At 51.8% G+C, this 22792-nt stretch overlaps 1 protein-coding gene across 1 annotated transcript; it reads right to left on the reverse strand.

Annotated features, from left to right (window-relative positions):
- Nucleotides 1–229: 229 nt before the first annotated feature.
- On the reverse strand, nucleotides 230–21983 carry SLC38A8 (solute carrier family 38 member 8). Its single transcript, XM_004377727.1, has 10 exons — nucleotides 21795–21983; nucleotides 15228–15426; nucleotides 12470–12611; nucleotides 11297–11398; nucleotides 9071–9128; nucleotides 5542–5656; nucleotides 3957–4104; nucleotides 2646–2839; nucleotides 1947–1998; nucleotides 230–323 (listed from the first exon to the last, which is right to left on the reverse strand). The coding sequence occupies exons 1-10, from the start codon at nucleotides 21981–21983 to the stop codon at nucleotides 230–232; spliced, it is 1293 nt and encodes a 430-aa protein (XP_004377784.1).
- Nucleotides 21984–22792: the final 809 nt, after the last annotated feature.

The raw sequence follows: 22792 nt of genomic DNA on the forward strand, positions 1-22792 counted from the left end.
CTGAGTAGGGGCTTTCGCCCACTGTGCACTGCACCTACCTGATGTTCCTGATCCCAACACCACCCAAGCAGGGCTCCCTGGGCCTCAGCCCCCGCCCCCACGATGGCACCAGAAACCCTGTGCACTAGCGGAAGCCCAGCTGAACAGCCTGCGGAGGCGAAGGCGTTGATGTTGGAAACAAGGGTCGTCTGTTGGGCAGTGGACGGGGGTGTGCGGAGGACGCTCCTGTTTAGAACAGCTCCAGGACAGCTGCCACTGTGCTCTGGCCGAAGATGAAGGTGCCCACCAGCACGGAGGCGACGCCCCAGAGCTCCAGGCAGCACCTGCCGACGTAACAAACCCGTGTCAGCACGCGCCCTTCTGGGCCTCTGAAAGACATGCCCAGTGCTCGAGGGAACAGCTCAGTATTCTGGGACAAATTCGGAGTATTCTCCTTTACCTGTAGCGATGGGCTCAAGACAACGGGAAATAAAGTACCCACCAAAAACTACCTAGGCAATTAAAAAAAATTCTCCACCTGTGATTTCAAAACCTCATCCTGCCCTAATATCCTGCCAAATACAAAGACATGGGAGGGAGGGTCCTAGTTACAAACTCCATCCTTTTCTGCCCCTCACATTGGCAAAACCATCCAAAGTGAGGGAGGAGGAGAAGATTCTAAGACACGCAATGGAGTTGGACAGGGCCTCAGATTCCACAGTGGAGACAGTAGCGGCCTGGGTGGGCGGAGGCGGCCAGGACTGGCGGCAGCTGAGGTCACATTTGCAGCCTCATAATGTAACCAGAAAAGACGGGAGGCAGACAATGAGGTGAGAGCAATAATAAGGTTCCCACAAAATGGCACGGCTGGCAGATATTTCTGGCCCCATTAAGGCCAGAAAGCTCTGTTGTCATGGAAGGAACATCTCTGGCCAGGCAGATGCCCGGGGCAGTAAACACCCGACCACCCAGGGTGAACGTGACCTTGCTGCAGCATTGCTTGAAGCCTCTTCTATGGATCAGAGGGAAGAAGAAAGGAAAATATCTTGAAAGCTCATCAGTAAAAGCTGTTATGAGCTTGGACCCAGGGACAAAACAAAAGCAGTATTTCAGAGCCTGCTGTAGGGAGTGAACCCTTTAGACGGTCACCAGGCAACCAGGGGGCCAGCTCTATAACAGAAAGCCCTTCTCTGCCCAGAAGGGGAGCACGCTGGACCTGCCACTTTGATAAAACCAAGCTGGGGCTCCGTGTGGTGGGAGAAACAGGGATGTGGAGGCACCAGCCTGCACTGAGGCCCAAACCTACGGCCTGCCAGCTGTACAGCTGAAGCACATCTATAGTGGGTTAGGTGGCAGCCTCCAAAAAGATATGTGGCCTGTTCGGAAATTAGAGTCTTGCAGATGTAATTAGCTAAGAAGAGGTCATACTGGATTAGGGTGGGTCCTAAATCCAATCACTGGTGTCCTTGTAAGAAGACACCCAGGGAGAAGGCCATGTGACAATGAAGGCAGAGATCAGATGGACGCAGCCACAAGCCAACGAATACCAGCAACCACCAGAAGCTGGAAGAGACAAGGAAGCCTCCTTTCCTAGAGCCTTCAGAGAGAGAATGGCCCTGCCACTACCTTGATTTCAGACTTCTGGCCTCCACAACTCTAAGACAATCAATTTCTGTTGTTTTAAAAAACCCAGTGTGGGTAATTTGTTATGGCAGCCCCAGCACCCTCACACAGCATGTTTCCCCCTCTTAGCCTCAGTTTCTACATCTGTGAAATGGGAGTAAAAGTTGTGCAGACTCTCTCAGACCCGACAAGGTCCTCCCCCTCTGTGGGCTGCAACCTCCCATCTACAGAGGAGGCTGGGCAATAGGGTCTCCAGCATCTACTGCATACACGCTCATGCTTGTGGACTCTCACCAGAGCCTCTTGCGTGCCCAGTTCACTGCCCCTCCTCTGGGGACACTTACTTGAGTCCTGGCCCCAAGGGCTCGATATCCATGGCACAAATGAGGCACAGACCTGTGAAGGGGAAATGGGGACACTCCTGAGTGCCCAGGGGCTCCATCCACATGCAGTAGGGACCCCAAGGGGCCAGGCAGGGCCTCTGCCCCAAGGTGGCCCAACTGCCTCATGCCCCTTCAGGAGGGGAGAGCGCAGAGGTGAAGGCCCGGCTTGGAGCTAGAAGGACTGGGTTTTGGGGTCTCAGCTCTACATCTTGTCAACAAAGGAGGTCAGGCAGTAACTGAACCATGTGAAGTTCACATATTCAAAGACATTACTTAATAAATAACATAGAATCCCCTAGTGTGAGGTGGCAGTAATAGGTGGGAAGAGGGGTGGGTTTGAATCTCAGCTCTGCTGCGTTCTAACTCGTGTGGGCCTGGGGGTCCCTGGGCCTCAGTTCTCTCATCTGTAGGATGAGGATGATGACAGTACTCCCATTCTGGGCTGCTGAGATGTTTAAATGGGGAGGTTGTAGAGCACCCAGCCCCGTGCCTGGCTCGAGTAGATGCTCAACAAACAGGGCTGGGAGCCACCCAACTCGATGGGGCTTCCCCCCAGAGCTGTGGCCTTAGGGAGCCCACAGGCCAGCAGTGGGAACCCTGCAGAGCCGAGCTGGGGCAGGAGGAATGTGCGGCTAGGAAGCTGGGCTGGGGGCGTCTCACCTGGGAAGATGAAGATGAAGAAGGAGCTGATGCCACCAATGATGCCGATGACCTCACCGAGGTCAGGCAGGAGCAGGGCCATGGTGAGCGTTGCGGCGACCCATGAGATGGTCAGCGGCATCCGCACCCCTAACCCTGAAGGGTCGGGGGGAGCCCTGCAGCAGCTCCTCTTCCAGAAGTCCTGCAGCACCGACCTGAGGCCACGCCCACCACTGACCAGGGCCGCCAGGTGGCCCAGCCCTCACTGTCCCCTCCAGGCCTCCCGACCAACCCACAGGAGACCAGCAGAGAGGGCCAACAGGAGGCAGGCCAAGTGCATGGGCTGACACTCAGGGTCTCGTCTCCTCAGCTTTGAGATGAGATGACAGCAGTCCCTACACCTCGTGCTAGCTTGGCACCCAGCACACACTGAGTCACAACAAACATTAGTCATCATGGATGTTCTTCCCGGGGTGCCCAGCACCACGACGGGCCCTAGGCAGGCACATCGACAGGTTCTAGGGCCGAAAGACAAGGATACAGCAGCCAGCAGTGCTGCTGGCAGAGAAAGATGCATCAAGTTGGAGAGAGCATGAGTCCATGAGAGAGACAGCGAGACAGGCAAGCTACGTTGCCATGCAAGGTTGGAAGAAGGTCCTGAAGGTGACTCTCTGACCTGGTGTCAGGAATAGCCATGGGTCCTGAGTAATTGGCTTGTTTCCATTGTTAAGGACCTGGTGGATCACATGACTGACCAGGTTTCCCTCTTCACCTTGGCTGCTGGGAGCTTGGCACCACTTTCTGGCCCTTTCCAAGCAGGTACAGGGCCACTGTCTTGCAACTCTAACCTGCTTATCTATCTGCCTTTTGTCTTCACCTTCCTGTAAACTGTCTTTTCTTGCTGTACTGCAGGCACTTTAAACCAGCTTTGTGATTATTTATCTGCCAAACAGCATGGAATTGGATGAGATACATATAAATAACACGCACAGGAAGAAGGCCATGTGAAAACAGAGGCAGAGATTGATGTGATGCTGCCACAAACCAAGGAGCGCCAAGGATGGGCCAGCAACACCAGGGGCTAAGAGACAGACATGGAACAGATGCTCCCTGGAGACCTGACAGGGAGCAAGGCCCTGACAACACCTTGATCAGGACTGTGGCCTCCAGAACTGCGAGGGGATAACTCTGTTGTCTGAAGTGTCCCGGTGTGTGGTGATTTGTTAAACGGCAGCCCCAGGACCCTCACAGCCCCTCCTCCACCAAGGCAGGACCCGGACCATGGGAGGCAACAGCCATGAGGAGAGGGTTCCATGACAAGCCAGGCCTCACCTCCCCAGGAAGAGCACGATGGGGTAGACGGTCACAATGGAGACGGCAAACAGGACTCGGGCGACGATGACAACCACGTCGTTGCCAGGGTAGGACATTAGGATGTCAGCAGAAACACCTGCCCCGAAGGTCAGGAAGCCGTAAGCCCCTGGGAGGTGGGATAGTATGGAAGCCAGGGAGCACCAATCAGAGAAAGACTGTGGCCCCCACGCCCACACACTGACAGCACCTGGCTTTACCACCCCTGGGGTGGTCTTCAGGAGCTGACAGAGGAGCTGGGGAGGGTCTTGCTATCCTGTCATTTCCCAAGACCTTCCTGTCCTAAGCCTGCGTGTTACTCTGCTCTCTGACTCACAGCTTCTGCTGGGCAGAATGAGGGCTGCCCCTCCTCCTCTTCGCCTGCAGAGCTGGGTGGGCCTGCCTGTGGGTGAGCGGTGACCCTCCTCCTCCTCACCCACAGAGCCGGGCAGGGCTGCCCGTGGGGTGAGTGCTGATCCTCCTCCTCCTCCTTGCCCGCAGAGCCGGGCGGGGCTGCTCATGGAGTAAGCGCTGACTGGAAGCACACAGTACTTTGAAACTATGGTATACCTCTCCAACCCTGTCCATTGCACTCACAACAGCTGAACGTAGCAGCTGGCAGTGCACCCAATTTCCAGATGGGGAAAATCAAGTCGAGAGTGTCAACGAGTGCCCAGAATCACACGTCTAGCGATGGTGGAGCCAGGACAAGGTCGAAGTCCTCCCCTCCTGCAACACAATGCTGCCTCTCAGCATCCAGGTCACCAGCCTTGTCCTGAGACATTCTGCCTCTGGCCAAGGGCTGTCACTTGTCTCAGCTTCAAACAGTGTTCTAAGCCCCTTCCAAGGAGTCTCGTGATCCTGCTGACACCTGGGCCATCTAGGGTGATGTGAGTCATGGCCCTCAGACTGACAGGGACCTCCCAGCTGGGGAAAAGATCACCCAGCAATTCCTTGGGAAACCACAAGAGTTCAAGGCTGGTCCAACACACTCGCTGTTACCCCAAGGGCTCCCTAAGTCCAATAGGTGGATGAAAGAAAGGGCCACTGGGCTGGAGGCAGACAGCAGGCCAGCAGTCAGCGGAACCCAAGACCTGGGGCTGTGCACGGATGTGCTGTGTGGCCTTGGACATGGCGCTGCACCTCTCTGAACCAGTCTTGTTCCCTGTGAAGACCCTGTTACTACTGCATGGATGTGTGAGCTCCCAAATCCACTGCATCCGTGGGAGCATGTTGTAAACCGCCCCAGATGACCCTACAGTGATCATCACTACTGCTGTCCCCTCCGACTGCGAGCAGGGCTGCAGTGTGTGAGTCAGGGCTCTGGAGACGCCAGACCTGAGTTTGGGTCTCAGCTTTGCCACATCTAATTGTGAGGCCTTGGGCGGTGGGAGCCCTCTGAGCCTCCACTTCCTCATCTGTGAAGTGGGGTGTTTCCTGTAGGGTGTGAAGGACCGAATGAGTTAAAGCACACAAAATGCTTAGCATGGTGCCCAGCACACAGAAAGCTCTAGATCAGTGCTTGTTATCATTCCCGTTTCTCCCGGCCGCCCAGGCAGGGCCTTACCTGTCAGCGTGTAGATGAGGCAGCAGGCCAGCAGGGACAGCGTGGAGACCAGGGCCCAGTGGGAGAGATGCTGGTTGCGCATGCTGCAGTAGATGGAGACGGCAGCTTCGTGACACTGAGGGGAGAGGGCGGCCATGGGCCTCAGCGTCACCCGCAGCTGTTCAGAGAACCTTCACAGCCCAAAGACAGGGAACCCCAAATGGCCATCCACGGTAGGACGCACAAGTAAACCGCAGGACACTCACATAGACTGTTACGCGGCAGTGGAAACGGATGAACGTGAGCATGTGCCACGACAGACGAACCTCACAGATGTGATGGTAAGCAAAGAAGCCAGATACACTGATTCACAGTGCATGTTCCCATTGATGTGAAGTTCACACTACACGCCCAGCAAGTCTAGGGCAGAGCTTCCCAACGTTGGAATTGTTGACATTTGGTACCAGATTAAATTCCTTGTGGTGGGGGACCTGTCCTGTGCATTGTAGGAGGTTGCACTCACAGCAGCTGAACATAGCAGATGGCAGTGCACCCATTTTCCAGATGGGGAAAACCAAGACCAGCATCCCTGGCCTCCTTCCTCTAGACGCCAGTAACACCTCCCACCCCAGTTATGGAGCCAAAAATGTCTGCAGACACTGGCAACGTCCCCGGGGGAAAAACTGTCCCAGTTGAGAACAGCTGCTCTGCTTTATGGTGAGAGAAGGCAGAATAGTGGGCTCCTTGGGGGTGACTGTTGACTGGACAGGGCAGAGGGAGCCTTGGTGGGGGCTGACACTGCTCTAGATCCTATTTGGGTAACGTTACTTGGGAGTGCACATAAGTCATTGTGTATATTGTGATAGAGACTTCTAAGTGTAAAATATATGTAACTAATCACAAGAGCCCACCCTGTGATTCGGACCAGTTTATCTAGGGTAGGCCCTGGTTCTAAGGAGCCCTGGTGGTGCGGTGGTTAAGCACTCAGCTGCTAACTGAAAGGTCAGTGGTTTGAACCCACCCAGTGGCTCTTCAGGAGAAAGACCTAGAGATTTATGTCTGTAAAAATTACAGCCAAGGAAATCCTATGGGGCAGTTCTACTGTCATACAAGGTCACTGTGAGTTGGAATCGACTCGACGGCACCCAACAACAACAGGCCCTAGTTCTAAAAGGGGACTCTGGTGCGTGGCTAGGGTTGAGACGGGCTGACATAACTAAGTGCTCCCTGTGGGTTCCAGGGTCTCCCAGGATCCCTGAGGGAGGGCAGGTTCCCACCCTCATGTCCACTCACACACTCGCTCTGACTGAAACCACAGACTCCACCTGCTTTACTCCTGCCCCCTCTCGAGCTCCTTGTGGCCATGTTCCCTCACTTCCTGGGCTCTGAGTACCTCTGTCGCTGGATGCAGCCACGTGGTGGAACACAGGACAGAGCACGTGACAGCCAAAGAATGGAAGCAACCCAAGTGTCCACTCACAGACGGATGGATACATAAGTTGTGGTCTATACACAGAATGGAATACTACACAGTCATAAACAGAAATGAGGTCCTGATGCATGCCGCAACATGGATGAACCTTGAAGACATCATGCGGAGCAAAATATCAGTCATAAAAGGATAAACATCATATGATCCATTTATATGAAATATCCAGAATAGGCAAATCCATAGAGACAGAAAGCAAATCAGTGGTTGCCAGGGGCTGGGGAAATGGGTGGCTTTGGGGGTGATGGCTAAGGGGTCTGGGGTTTCTTTTTGGGGTGATGAAATTGTTCTAAAATTGATTGTGGTGATGGCTGCAGGACTCTATTAAAACTCACTAAATTGTATACTTTAAATGGATGAATTACACACTATGTGAATTATATCTCAATAACATAAAAAACATAAACATACCCAAGTGTGGTCATGGGGGCTGGGAAGAGGGTGCCCCACTTCTGTGTCTGGGGGTGGTATGTTAGAGTCAGCGCTCCTGATAATAGGTGGCCTCCCTGTGCTCGCCCCCCTCAGCCATGCCCCCATCTTCACCCTATGTCCTACCATCTTCATCTACGTTTGTCCTCCCCCATCCCTGGCCCCCAGGGTCAATCCTGCAGCCCTGATGGTCAGGATGCCTGTAGCCCGTGCCAGCCACAGTCTTCTACCCTACCCCCATCCCTTTACTTCACATCCACCCCCAACTCTCCACCATGGCATCCGTGTCCCTGGAAACCACAGCTCAGGCCTCGGTTGCTAGGACAACCGGCCGAGGGTGATGAGGCGGAGGTGAGGGGGCGCCCCTTGTAAGCATCTGAGAGCAGGCTCCCGGGGTGAGCCCGCCCAGCCAGATGGCACCGCTCAGGGTGGGAGAGGGGCCGATACACCAAGTCCAAACAGCTGACAGTGAAATCATCGCTTCGGATCTTTCAAAATATTGGGCGTGCAAGAAGAAATGTGAGAGATTCCAGTGAGGCGCTTGCTAAGCCCCAGAAGCAATATATCATTTATAAGGAAGATAAATGGAAACATTTCAGGATTTGAAAAAAAAAGAAAATGCAAGATGAAGAACAGAAACAGAAGCTGGCTGATGGGTGAGCAAAGAAAACACTCAAAGGCTATGAGGCTGAGGTGCTGTTTTCAACCCTGGGCACCTCACCTGGTGAAGCCTACTTTACTTCGGGGCAGTCTGGCTGTGGCTGTGGGTGGGTGGCTGTATTCAGAAGAGGCAGATCTTCCCTAATAAACAATGAAAGAGCAGAGTCCGCAGCCACCTGCTACAAGGGCTGGAAACCACAAGACAGAGCAGCAGGCAGGAGCCAAGCCCAGGCCCTCACTGGACCCCTTCTGCAGAGCGGCGGGCACCTCCCATGCTCCCCAAACGGGCCTGGGTCTCTCTCACCTCCATGCCCCATCTCCCTCCCCTTCAGCTGGTGCTCCCACTGGGTCTGCAGGATTCCCATCAGGCCTCCCATCCTCTGAATCTGCCCCTCCAGGCGAGATGAGAAGCTCTCCCCTGCAGTTCTACACACCCTCCATCCTTCCTCCCGCACCATCTGGGAAAATTCTAGCCCGTGCACCCCGCAGCTGCCTACACACCTGCCAGCCCCTCTAAACTGTAAGCCCCTGAGGCAGGGACCAGTGGGCTCTTTCCTCTCCATGTCCCGTAGGGCAGAATCCACCTGCGCAACGTGTGTGTGCATGACTCAGTAGGCGGCTCTAAGCCTCCACATCAAGTGACCAGTGAACCTCCTGCAGGGACCTTGCAGGGAGGGGCCAGGTCCCAGACTCCCCACGCTCAACACCAGTGCTAGTGTTAGGCTGTCAGTGGCCGTACGTACGTTCCCAGTTTCAATGGCAACTCACGCCTCACTGAACCCACCCCCAAGTCTGGATGTACAGTCTATGGAAGACAGCCTCAGGCCAGAGGTGGGTGTCTGCAAGCTCAGCATGCCCAACACAAGTCTTCAAAGCTCTCTCCCCACAGGGAGGCAATGAACTCCCAAGGGAACAGGCAGACATGCACGGCCTTCACACTGTCACACTCTGCGGTACAGATGCTAAAATTACCTGGAATCCAAAGCAGATGGTGGGGAAGACACTGAACACTGAGGTCCAGGAGGAAGGGCTGTAAATAGATGAGAACAGGTGTTTGTTAAAGAAAAGTTAAACTCAAAACAACCTTCCACTTGAAAGGACAAATTCTAAGTGGTGTCAAAAAAATGCAGCTGAGCATGACTGCAAGATGTATCTCAATTCCCGTGTCCACTACTGGGTTTTTGGAGATGGAAAGGATGTTGCTAAATGCAGCACATTCTACAAGCATCCTTCCTGACATACAGTAAGTTGACAGCCCATGCAAAGGCAGAGCTTGGGTGCAGAGCTGCTAGAAGTAACTCTCAGCTTACTTGGTGAGGGGCTGGGACACAGGCAGGATCCATCAAACATCCCTCAGAGCGTAAGGATGGTTTGAGTTCTGCCCAAACCACCCCAAGGGGGTAAGGGGTGTGCAAGAGGCAGAATCTTCAGGTCAAGCCCTCTCAGTGGTCCCCACTGGTGGTTCCCCGACTTCCCTGACAAGCACCCCTGGGTGCTAGCCCTCAGCACCTTCCGGGGACGGGCATCAGAGTGGGAGATGAACAGTGCCCATGCCAGAGCGGTGTTTCCTGGTTGTGGTCAGCAGGATAATGTCCCCAAAGACGTCCACGCCCTAGTCCCCAGAACCTGTGATTACATTACACCTTAGATGGCAAAGGGGACAGAGCAGATGGGATTGAGATTAAGGACCTTGAGCTGGGGAGATGATCTTGGATTGTACAGGTGAACCCAATCTGATCACATGAATTCTTGAAATCAGAGAGCCTTTCCTGGCTGTGGTCAGAGGAAGATGTGACTATGGAAGCAGGGTCAGCGAAAAGCTATGCTGCTGGCTTAGAAGATGGTGGGAGGGGCCACAAGCCAAGGAATGTGGGTGGCCTCTAGAAGTTGGAAAAAGCAAGGAAATGGATTCTCTTCTAGAGTCTCTAGAAGGAACCAGCCTTACCAACACCTGACTTTAGCCCAGTGAGACCCAAGTCAGACACTGACCTCCAGAACTGTGAGCTAATAAATGTGGGTTGTTTGAAGCCACTGAATGTTTGGTAAGTTGTGGCAGCAGCAATAGGGAACCCCTAGCTGCTCTGGCCGACTCCAGGCCTGGGTGCAGCTCGCACTGCCTCCTGACCATTTTATCCATCTTAGGAGATGGTCTCTCCATCCTGCTGACAGCTCAAGACACTTTCCTAAGTGTCATTCTTTCTATTGAAAATCATAAGAAAAGCCCCTGTGTGTCCACCACTCCATCCACCAGCCTCCGGTGCACACGTTCCGTCCTCCACCTGCTCCGGGGCTGAGCCTGTGGTGCTCCAACCTATGGCCGCATCTCCACCAGATTCCCTTGTCGACTCGAGGACACAGATCAGCCACAGATCCAGTTCTCTCTTGTGTCAGCGATTTTCCCTTCTCTCCTGGATCATCCCCATCAACACAAGACTGTGCTGTGATCGCTGCCTCCTTTGACCCCCATGTCCCTGTCCAGCCACTGCGCGTTTCTCTCCTCCACTCCTCCAAAGACTTGTTTGTCTGCACCGGCTCCTCTTCTCTTTTCCTGCTCATTTGAGCTGAATCCACCTGTCTTCTACCCCACGCCTCCCCTGCCACACATGGCTCATCCACTCACAGGGACCTCCATGGCCAAATGCAATGCTCAGTCCTCCGGGACCCATGAGCACAGAGGGCGGCTAGCACTCCCACCTCCTTGGAACACTCTCTGCTTGATTTCCAGGGCTTCGCCGTCCACTAGCTCCTCCTCATCTCCTGGCCTCCCCATGCTGCAGGCTCAGACTACAGGTCTCCATTGAGATCTCAGCCGGGCTCACGGCCCTACAGGGCATCTGGGGGCCAACATCAGTCCCGTTTCTCTCTCCAGCCCACATCTCAAGTCTCCTGAACTCCAGACACAAAGATCTGGCTGTGGACTCGATGTCTCCATTTAGACGTCTCAAAGCCATCTCCAACTTAACACAAGCCCTGCACCTGCTCCTCCCACCATTTTATCCAAGCCAAAAACCTCCAAGTCATCCTTGAGCCTCTCCTCGCTCTTGTTTCCCATATCCAGTCCATCACCAGGACCAGGACTTCATAGGAGGGAGCCGGGGCTCTCTGCAAACTTTGGGGACCTGGTCTTCCAAGGACCCCATCACTGCATCCCCTGTGCCTCCCCCATGATGCAACAAAGAGTCAGTCCCTTAGACTCACCTTTGCAAAAAATGGGGCTCCCGAACCAGGCCCTGAGGCCAGAAGTAATACTGCACCATGATGACTAGGGTCAGGTAGCAGGCAGCCAAGGTACCTAGGATGCTAAGACACACACAGTGTTAGGGGAGTGGGGCAGGGAGGGTGGTGCATACAATCAATGCACAGGAACAGAAACCTCGCCAGGTGGGGCCTTGGAGCCAGGCTGAGTGGGGCTTGCATGCCAGCTCTGCCTCCCACTAGCCAGGCGTCAGGCAGTGGCTCACCTCTCTGAACCTCAATGCCCGTATCTATACAACGGGGATGGCAGTAGATCACTTCAAGCAGAGCTGTTCTCAGGCCCAGAGGGCAGACCTGCCAAGTTCCTAGCGGTGCCAGGCCCACAGCAACAATATGTCTCCCTCTCCCCAGCATAATGCCAGCCAGTGTCACGGACGTGGCGTCTAAGCCTGGACACTGGCTCAGCCGCACTGCAGACGAGGAGGGGCCCCTAACTTGGCTAGACACATTCCATGGGTGGGAGGTGCACAGGGGGTGAGGGCTTCTGCCCACCATTTCTGTGTTCTAGTCCCCAAGTGAAAAATCTATGTCTGTGTTCAATACCACAAGGGAAAGGAAGGCTACAGCTTGTATGGGTAATTTTGCCAGGCTTTATTTTATAAAGCCTCAGACCATTAAAAAAAAAGGATCTGTGTATCTGTGCATAAAGAAGTCTACAACAATTCAATAGCAAAATGTTAGCAGCACATGATATTACAAGTCATTTTCCTTGTTGCTTGTCTATATTTTCCACCTATTACTTATATAATTTTTTCATTTGTTTTTCTTTTCCAAATGGGAAGGCCAATCCTGGCAGCTCTCTCCTAATCCCACCAAAAAAAACCCCCAAAAACCAAACCAGTTGCTGTTGAGTCAACCTCAACCCATGGTGACCTCATGTGTGTCAGAGTAGAGCTGTGCTCCACAGGGTTTTCAATGGCTGATTTTTCAGAAGTAGATCACCAGGCCTTTCTTCTGAGGTGCCTCTGAGTGGACGTGAACCTCCAACCTTTTGGTGCACAGCTGAGCACATTCACCCTTTGCACCACCCAGGGAAACCCAGACACAGGCGCTCTCCAGGTGGGGACCCAGTCAGTGCCACCGTGGCTCTGCCAGGAAGCACCTGCCACACCGTACCTCGTGTATTTCTGGAAGCCGATCTCCCGTGGGGTGGATAGTGGCAGGATGACCAGGATGGAGAGCAGGGTCAGGGTGAAGCGCTGGTCCACGTACCAGGGCTGCAGGGCCGGCAGTGCACTGGGCAGAAGGAAGTCACACACTGGCGGAGACAGAGGGAAGGAGCTCACACCCAGCGGGGGCCGGGACATGCCTCGATGTCCTCAGCAGTAGCAGCGGCATTCAACTCATTGGTACCCAATGACCCACCCAAGCACCTACCCAGAGGGGACACATCCTGCCCTGTATCTGCCCTCCCCACCATTGAAGCCTGGGCTTGCCTGTGGAAAGGCACATCCCTAAATACCCAACCAGAAACACGCAAGCAATACTCTCTCCATCCCTGTCGATCTACCCAGGGCCAGGGTGGCCCATTCCTGCCTCAGTGCTCAAACTGGTCGTGGCCCTCAACCATCGAGCCTGAACACAGCCTCAGCATCCTTCTCAGCACAGCAACACTGGCCGCTGACTGGAGTCAAAACTTGAGATCAACTCTACTTGCCACTGGCAGGCAAGGGCATTTTTGTGCCCATTCACCCACCTGCAGGTTCAGATACACCAACCTCAGGGCTTTTAAGACAGCACTTCCCAAGAGATGTTGTTGTTGTGTACCATCTAGTCAATTCTCTCTCACAGTGACCCTGTAAGACAGAGCAGAACTGCCCCACAGGGTTTCCTATGCTGTAATCTTTATAGGAGCAGATCACCAGTCTTTTTTCCCACAGAGCTGCTGGTGGGTGTGAACCATCGACCTTTCAGTTAGCAGCCGAGTGCTTACCCACTGGGCACCAGGGCTCCTTTCCTAAGAGATAGCTGCCTTTAATTTCAGCATTTCACAGCCAGGGGCCTTTTTGCTCATGGTCCAAAGGACAGACAGAATAAACAAACAGCAAAATGGTAGACCTTAATCCAATCACATCAATCAATAATTATGTTCCAACTAAAAGTCTGAGATTGTCAAAATGGATAAAAAAAGCAAGACCCAACCATATGCTACCTACAAGAAATGCATTTTAATATCCCAAGGCACAGTTAGGTTCAAAGTAAAAGAACGAAGAGAAAAACGTTATGCAAACATGAACCATAAGGAATCTGGGTGGCTATATCATATGAGGTAGATTCAATGGCAAAGTATCGTCAGAGACAAAAAAGGGATGTTCCATATGATGAAAGGGGCAATGTACATGTAGCTTAGAAAGGCATGGGACAAAAACTGAGAGAGAACTAAAGAGAGAAATAGACAAATCCGTAATCACAGCAAGCAATTTTATAGTTCTCATTCAGAAACTGATAGACTAACTAGACCAAAAAAAAAAAAAAAAAAAAAGGGAAAGAAAATTTGTAAGGCTATAGAAGATCTGAACAAAACTGTCAACCACGCTGACCTGACAGGCATTTCTAAACCACTGCCCCCAACAACTGCAGAATACACATCCTTTACAAGAGCACATGGAACGCTCAGCAAGACAGATCGCGTACTAGGCCACAGGCCAAGTCTTGATAAAAAAGACTGAAACCACACATACTTTGTTCTCTCTTAATATTAGGTAATTAAGATAGAAACCAAAATGATACCTAGAAAACTCCCAAATAACTGGAAATTAAACCACACAATTTTAAACACTCCGTGAGTCAAAAAAGACATCACAGCGAAAATCAGAAAATATTCTGAGTAGAATGAACATGAAAACAGAGCATATCAAAATTGGCAAGATGCAGCTAACACAGCGCTCAGAGGAAGATTTTCAATGGAGGGTAGGGGCCATGGTTGTGTGGGAGCTGAGAGAGTCATAGACATGTCCCAAAATTAAAGGTGGTCTTGGTCATCTCTTATCAGGGGCTTCTTTGCAGTTGCGTCAGTTTCCTCATCTGTAAAATGGGCACTTTCCACTAGACATTCTGGCTGCAGCCCCTCTCTCTCATCACACTGGTAATTATGCATCCAGAGTCTCCCTTCCCCAGATGCTGGGAGCAGGGTATGGTCTTGGCCTCCTCTGTCCCCCCAGCCCAGCACAGGGCCTTGCCTCCTGCTCACCAGGCTCCACGCCCTAGGGCAGGCCCCAACTCCCATAGAGGTACACTCGATTCTCACTATTTGTGGTAGTTATACTGTATTCAGTGTCTCTGCAGACACTGAATTAGGAAATACTGAACCACTGCACCAGGGAAAATACAGGGTTCGGTTCCCATGAGCCTATGGTCACAATATTTTCATCAACAGATCACTACATGACCTTGTTCTATATGTGTTTCTATTTAAAGATATCTTACTTAATATAGGTTGTTAATTCATTAACATTGAACTCACAGCCAACAGCACTATAACTCACGCCTGAACGAAGCTCAACTAACACACATATTTTCTCCCTAAGGCACACCACAGCCTTCTTGTGCTTAGGAACACAAGACAGCACTTCGGCACTATGCCTGGGAGCCACTTGAAACCATAAAATCACCAACAAATAAAGCACAGAAATGCGAAAAACATGGTGCTAAATACAGCACAAAAAAGACACTTGTTTACAGTATGGACATAAAGACAGAGTTGCTTTGTTCAACCTCAGCTGGGAAGGTGCACAAGGGGAGGCTCAAATCTTTCACCGCTCTGTGCACGTCTATGAATGACCATGAAAGCACTGTATTGATTTTGGGGTAAACGTTAGCGAGTCGGCAAATTTGCACATATGGAGTCTGCAATGACGAGGGCCACAGTACTCACGCTTCTCCAGCTGGTCCCCGATCACCCTGAGGAAGGCCACGGAGATCATGAGTAGGTTGATGATGAAACAGGCCTCACACAGCTTCCCGACGCTGGGGCCGCACAGCCAATGGACCACACTCTGGTAAGTGGGCTGGCCGCTCACAGAGGCTGCGTAGCCCAGGATAAGCAGCCCGCTGACCAGGAAGACCAAGGAGACCTGCGGAGCGAGACGGTCTGCCAGGGCGCCCAGGCCTGCGGTGCACCACCGTACCTACCAGCCAGCTACCCCTCAGGGCTCTGGTGCCGCTCTCCCCACTGGGCCTCTTGCCCACAGAGACCGAGGCTGCCCACAGCTCAGCGGGCCTCCACCAGAGGTGCCACCAGCGCCACCTCTGCCCTGAGACGAGATGTCTCTGGCTATGAGTCTGTGACCATGGGATTCTAACCATTCTGCTCCCGTTGGGCAAATGAGACATCAGACACCCGAAGAGTTAACCACACACGTGTGGCTGGAGAGGAAGGGAAGCATGGTGGTTAGGAACTGGAGGTGGAGCAGACATACCTGGGTTCAGAGTCTATCTGTTTCTCTGTCTGTGAAGCGTGGATAGCACTTACAGGGCTGTCGTGATGTGTTAGGATTAAACAAGGCACGCAAAGCACTTAGCTCAGGGTAAGGGCTCAAGAAATGGTGGCGGTACTTACTATTATTCTCCATACTCCCTCTCCTTCAGCTTAAACATTTTCTAACATTTGTTACAAAAATCTTCAAACATACAGGAAAGTTGAAAGAATTTTACAGTAAATAGCCATGTACCCACCACCTAGACTTGTCCATGAATAGATTACTGTATTTGTTTACCACATCTCTACCTGTCTACCCACCCCTCTATGCATCCATCAATCCATGTTCATTTTGGAAACATTCCAAAGTAAGTTGCAGACAGCACTATGCTTCCCCCCAAATACTTTGGCATGTATATCATTCATCAGAGCCTGATATTTATCTATGGTCCTTTTCTCTCTTGTGAGATAAAGTTTACATAAATGAAATGCAGCACAAATCTTTTATACATATATATGTGTACGTATATATATACATATATATACGTACACCTATATACATACGATTGTGAGGATAGCACAGGAGTGAGCAGTGTTTCATTCTGTTGTACAGTGTCACTATGAGTTAGAACTGAGTCGATGGCACCTAACAACATATACACACATATATATGTACATATATATATATATCCTCAGGGATGTACCCCAGAAGCCCCCTCATACCCTCTTCCAGTTCACCTCCCTACCCTAATCCTGATGTCTAACACTTTGGCTTAATCTTCTGTGTCACTGAAGGGGATTAAAATGTATCTGTTTCAGCAGAACCTGGATGCCTGACTCAAGAATCCAAAAGAGGCTGGAAGGAGGAAATCTGCCACCCCTCCTCCCTTCCTTGAGGGTCTGAGACCATCTAGCAACTTTGGGTTATGTTTGTCTTTACCAATTCAGTGCCTAAGGATAAACCATCCTGATTTCTTATTTCTCCAGACGAGAAACAAAAACACCCTGTCCTACTTCTTTTCATCTCCCATTGCACATTATTTGCTGCAAACTCCTACACCAACTCATTTGCACTTTCTCAATGGCAGGACTCTTCTGATGATGCCTTTCCTTGGGGGAAGGGATTATCAGGTGCAAGGTGCTTCTCAGAGCCATCCTCCCTCCTGTGATCACGCTAAGACAAGAAAAAGAAATAAAAAGCATCCAGAATGGAAAAGAAGAAGTAAAATTACCTCTATTCGTGAATATGATCCTACACGTAGAAAATCCCAGAGAGTCCACAAGATACCTTCTAGAGCTAATAGAGGAATTTAGCAAAGTTGCAGGGTACAAGGCCAACAAACAAAAATCAGTTGGGCTTCTATACACCGCCAATGAGAAATCTGAAAGGGAAATTAGGGGAACAATTTCACTGGCAATAGCATCCAAGAGAATAAAATACGTAGGAATAAATCCGACCAGGATGCAAAGGACCCATACAATGAAAATTATAAAACATTACTGAAAGAGATTAGAGAAGACTTAAATAAATGGAAAGATCTTCCATGTTCATGGACTGGAAGACTCAACACTGTCAAGGTGTCAACACTACCAAAGCGATCCACAGATTCAACACAATCCCAATCAAAATTCCAACAGCCTTCTTTTCAGAAACAGAAAAACCAATCCTCAACCCTATACGGTGTGGCAAGAGGTCCCAAATAGCCAAAGCAATGCTGAAAGAGAAGAACAAAGTAGGAGGACCCACACCTCCCGATTTCAAAACATACTACACAGCTACAGCAATCAAAACAGCCTGGCACTGGTACAACAACAGACACACAGACCAATGGAACAGAATTGAAAGCCCAGAAATAAACTCATACATCTATGATCCAGTGACCTGCGACAAAGGGCAGCACAAATCTTAAGTGTATCATTTGAAGGGAGTCCATGGATGATACAGTTAATGTGCTCAGCTGCTAACTGAAAGGCTAGAGGTTCAAGTCTACCCAGAGGCACCGCAGAAGAAAAGCCTGGTGATTTGCTTCTGAAAAATCAGGTATTGAAACCCTATGGAGCACAGTTCTACTCCAACACACATGGGGTCACCAGGAGTCAGAATCAACTCAACAAGTGGTACTAGTTATCATTTGAAGAGTTACAACAAATGTTCAAGTGCCACCCAAACCCCTACTGAGAAACAGAATATTACCTCCCCCCGGAAAGTTTCCTCATGTCCCTTCCCAATCAATTCCTACCGCCACCTACCCTCAGAAGCAACTACTGATTTAATATTTGTCCATTTTTGTATACTTTCATAACTGGCTCCTTCCACTCAGCATGATGTTTGTGAGATTCATCACATTATGGGGGTTTATCATCAGTAGTTTAAACCTACTTTTGCTGATTAGTATTCTGTTGCATGAATGTATTACAATGTGTTTATCCATTCACTGGGTTGATGGACAACTGATTTGTTTTCAGTTTTTGGCTACTATGAACAATGCTGTGCTAAGCATTCCAGAACAAGTCTTTTCGAGGACACATGTTTTCATTTTTCCTGGACACATACCTAGAACTGCTGGGTGTTGGGGCAGACATACATTTAATTTTATAAGAAACTGCCAAACTGCTTTCTTTCCCAAGTGGTTGTGCCATTTGATACTCCCATCAATGATGTGTACAAGCCCCAGCTGGCACTCAGAGTCAGGTACTTCTGAGCCTCTCCCGAACAGACCGCTGTGTGTTCCTAAGCTGGGCTTAGTCTCCAAGTGCAAATTCCCGTCCTCTGTTTCTATGGAGGAGCGCAGTCCTGAGTGGGAGATACTCAGCCAGAGGAGAAGCCTCCTTACACACTTCGGACACAGCTCACGCTACTGGACAAGTAGGTTGATCCTACGTTACTCCAGAAGCTGGAACTAGGGCTGCCAAGGAGAAATATGAAACTTGAAATTTCAGAGAACAACTGCCCAGGCTCCCTCCAGCCGCTACACTTTGCCTGTGCCACCGGCTCCTTGGCCCAGAGCACCCTCCCGGCCTTCACTCCCCCTTCACCTAGCAAACTCCTGCTTACTCTCTGTGCTTCCTTTCCAAGGGCACTCCCTCCCTCCAAACAGCCTCCCTGACACTCCCACCCTCAGGCGAGGCTAAACCTTCCACTTCAGGCTCTGATAGAAGCCTGATAGGAGAGCTGCAGGTTGGCTGCATCTATGCCCACACCTTCCTTGGGCACATTACTGTCTGTAGTGGGTTGAACGGTGGCCTCCAAAAAGATATGTCTGTGTCCTAGCCTCCGAAACCTGTGACTGTGACCTGTAGGTCTCTGCAGATGTAATTCAGACTTTCGAGATGAAATCATCCTGGATTATTCAAGTCGGCCCTAAATCCAATGACAAGTGTCTTTAAAGAGGCATGTGAGGAGAAGACACAGACACAGGGGAGGAGGCCATGTGAAGACAGAGGCCGAGACTGGAGTGATGCAGCCATAAGCCAAGGAACGCTTAAGGATACCACACACAGAAAAAGGCAAAGAACGCTCCTCCCCTAGAGCCTTCAGAGGGATCACGGCCCTGCTGACACCTTGATTTTGGATTTCTGACCTCCAGAACTGTTAGAGGACAAATTTCTGTTGTTTTAAGCTATGGTGTCTATGGTACTTTGTCACAGACAAAGCCACCCAGACACAGCTCCTCGGGACTGTAAGGCCAGATTCGTGAGTGCTGTCGAAGTCTAATGGGCTCTGCGACCCTCTGCTGCGAACCACTCAGCTCCCTGTCTGGTGCTGTGTGGTACTGCCTCTCCCCTCATTAACAGAGAGAAAGGAAATCCCAGATGCACAGTTGGTAAGACAGAGAGCTCTGCAGAAGCAACACCTAAGAACCACCTGGAAAACCAGAAGCCATCTCCCCCCTGCCCCTGGAGAGCCCCAAACACACATCCCAGGAACTCACCAGTTCCACAAGGAAGGCCGGGGCCGGCCTGGTGGAAGGCCCAGGGGAAGTTGAGCAGGCCAGCCCCCAGGGCAGGAAACAGTTACTTGCAATTGTACGTATATTACAGGGTTCTTTGTCATCTCTCATCCACCAGACTCTAAGCTCTCTGAAGACTGGTACCTTGTTTTTTTTTTGCCCCACAGAAGTGTGTGGCACAAAGCAGCCACTCTGTAAATATTTGTGGACAAAAGGAAGCGGAGGGCGTCAGGCGGAGCCTCTGCCTGTGACTTGCTAAGGCAATGAACTGTCTCTACAGGAGCGGGTGACCTGCTGGAGGGGACTGTGTACCATGAACAGGAAAGCAGCCTTTACCGCTGGCCCAAGCCCACCCCAAAGAGAGGGCTGGTGTTTCATTACATCACACATGCCAACGGGTCATTAGAGACCTACAGCCGCACCTACTGAAGTTGGGATGTGGGGAGTTTGCAATGCTCCACAGGCCGGAGTAGGGCCTAGGTAATGGTGTATCACAGGCTAAGAGAAAGGCTGGCTTCAGACTGAGGTCACCCCAGCTAGGCCACCTCCCTGGCAGCTCTGGAAGGAAAAGCACTGCCTGGATGGGTGTAAGGGTTGCTGATATCTGCCTGATTCTTTCCCTGGCAGTGTTTCCATGCATTCATGTTTGGGGTCTCCTTAAGGGCTCAAGTCTACTCAAGGCAGGGGTCTCTAGACCCTCCTACGCAAAGTGCAAGCCACCAGCAGCAGCCGCGTCACTGGGAGTTTGTAGGAAATGCACAATCTCAGGCCTCCCAGACCAACCACATTTCAGAATCTGCATCTCAGCAAGATGCCCATATGACTCCTTTACAGCCCTTCCCAGGGGCCCTGGGTTGGTTGCATCTGTGCCCACAAGCCCCATCCGTTTTATCTTTAATCCTTTGTGGCCTGAGAGCAGGGCTTCTTCCTCAACGTCCAGTAACAGGAGTCTTACTGTTGCACTCGTCCAAGCACAGCCATGCTGCCCCCATACATGCACAAGAAGCTCTTGCCATTTCCACTGTGGCTGGGCTCACACATCACCTCCTCAGAGCAACCTTGCTGCCCACCTTGCAGGCTGTCCTACCCTTCTGTCACCTGACCCTCCCAGCACTTACCACCACGGGAAATGATGTTCTCTGGTGACTTGTATCTTGTCTGATTTCCCTCTGAAAACGCAAGTGTCACAAGGACAGGGGCCACACTGTCTTATTCATCCAGTGCTGGAACAACGCTAGCACAGAGCAAGCACTTGACCTACACTGGGGATGGGAGTGGGGGTGTATAATGGACCCAACCACAGCAGGAAGCAGCAGTTCCCAAACGAACTTGAAAGGCCTTGTGGCTCACAAACGGTTAAAGCTCATCAATTACCCGCTGGCTGTCATAAAACAGGGGAACTCGTGTCAGAGAGCTGACCATAAACGGCATAGTTCTTATAAGCCCGGGGGAAGAAGTGCAGAAAATAACATGACACTGTGCTAGTCAGCTGGCTCTCCTCCACTAAAGGAGGTGCAGCCTCTAGACTCGGGGATCCAGGCCTCGGAGTCAGAAGCAGTAGTAGTCAGCAGCCAGAAGAAGTTGAACCCCCCACCCCCGAATTCACAGAAGGCCTGTGCATGTGTGCACGTGTGCATGTGCATGCTGTGCTGTGCGTGTGCACATGTGCTGTGTGTGATGTGCACACGTATATGTACGGGGGAGGGACTCACTCCAGGCATGAGCTCTGTTGTACACAGGATTTAAAATTCGTTATCAAGCTGAGCCCAGCAGACAAAAACAGTCAGCAAGGCCAGCGGCCCAGACACAGCTCCTCGGGACTGTAAGGCCAGATTCGTGAGTGCTGTCGAAGTCTAATGGGCTCTGCGACCCTCTGCTGCGAACCGCTCAGCTCCCTGTCTCGTGCTGTGTGGTACTGCCTCTCCCCTCATTAGCAGAGAGAAAGGAAATCCCAGATGCACAGTTTGTAAGACAGAGGGCTCTGCAGAAGCAACACCTAAGAACCACCTGGAAAACCAGAAGCCATCTCCTCCCTGCCCCTAGAAAGCCCCAAACATACATCCCAGGAACTCACCAGTTCCACAAAGAAGGCCGGGGCCAGCCCTCCGGCCTGGTGGAAGGCCCAGGGGAAGTTGAGCAGGCCAGCCCCCAGGGCAGATTTCATCAGGATGAAGACAGCCCCGAGCGAGGACAAGCTGGGGGGTGCCGCAGCAGGGGAAGCTTTTTCTGCAAGGCCCCTGCTTTCTGCAGTCTGTCCCTCCATGGCTAAAGGGGACACAACAAGCAGTGGAAGGGCTTGATACCCAGGTCCAGGCATCATTCCTGAGACAGACAGGGTCCTCCCTGCAGGGGTCCACCTCCCCATCCCCAAGCCACCATCTACTTCATCCTTCGCCTCTGCCCCCTCCCAAACTGTACAGTCTTCATGTGCCAATCAAATCTAGCCCCCCTCTTCCCCTAAACAATTGCCCACTCCTTCCCCCACCCTTCTTTCTACCCATTTATCCTCACTTCGGCCTTCCGTTCAACCCCGAGGACCTCCCCCGACTTCCAAACCAGATTCTCCCTCCTGGCAATCCTTCCACCCCCTCAGCTCCCCAGCCGAAGCCCCCCTGCTGGCACACTCATCCTCACCACTAGATGCCAACTTTAGGGCAAGAGACGGTCCTCAGCCACAGGGATGGACTCAGGCTCCCTCCAGGCAGGTCAGCTGCTTTTCTGGAGTCCCGAGGGGTGGAAAAAGGAAGATTCTAGCTCTGCTGAGGGGTAAACAAGTCATTAATTAAGAGGGTCCTAGAAAACATGTATAGGGGTCATGTCCCAAGTCCTCCGGGGACAGGGACAAGTGAGCAGAGCCATCTGACCCAAGAACTTGCTGCTTCTGAGACTTCTGACAGAGCCAGGGCTGGCTGGAGTCTTAAGACTCCCTCCTCCACCCCCGATCCTGGCTCAGCCCTTCCCCCAATCCTGGCTCAGCCCCTCCCCCCATCCTGGCTCAGCCCTTCCCCGAGGGTGGTGCTTTCTCCGGCTGCCCTCATCCCCCACCCAGGGTTATAGCAGCACAGCTGGGAG

The sequence above is a fragment of the Trichechus manatus genome, unplaced genomic scaffold (assembly GCF_000243295.1).
Source record: "Trichechus manatus latirostris isolate Lorelei unplaced genomic scaffold, TriManLat1.0 scaffold00053, whole genome shotgun sequence".
Classification (NCBI taxonomy): Eukaryota; Metazoa; Chordata; class Mammalia; order Sirenia; family Trichechidae; genus Trichechus; species Trichechus manatus.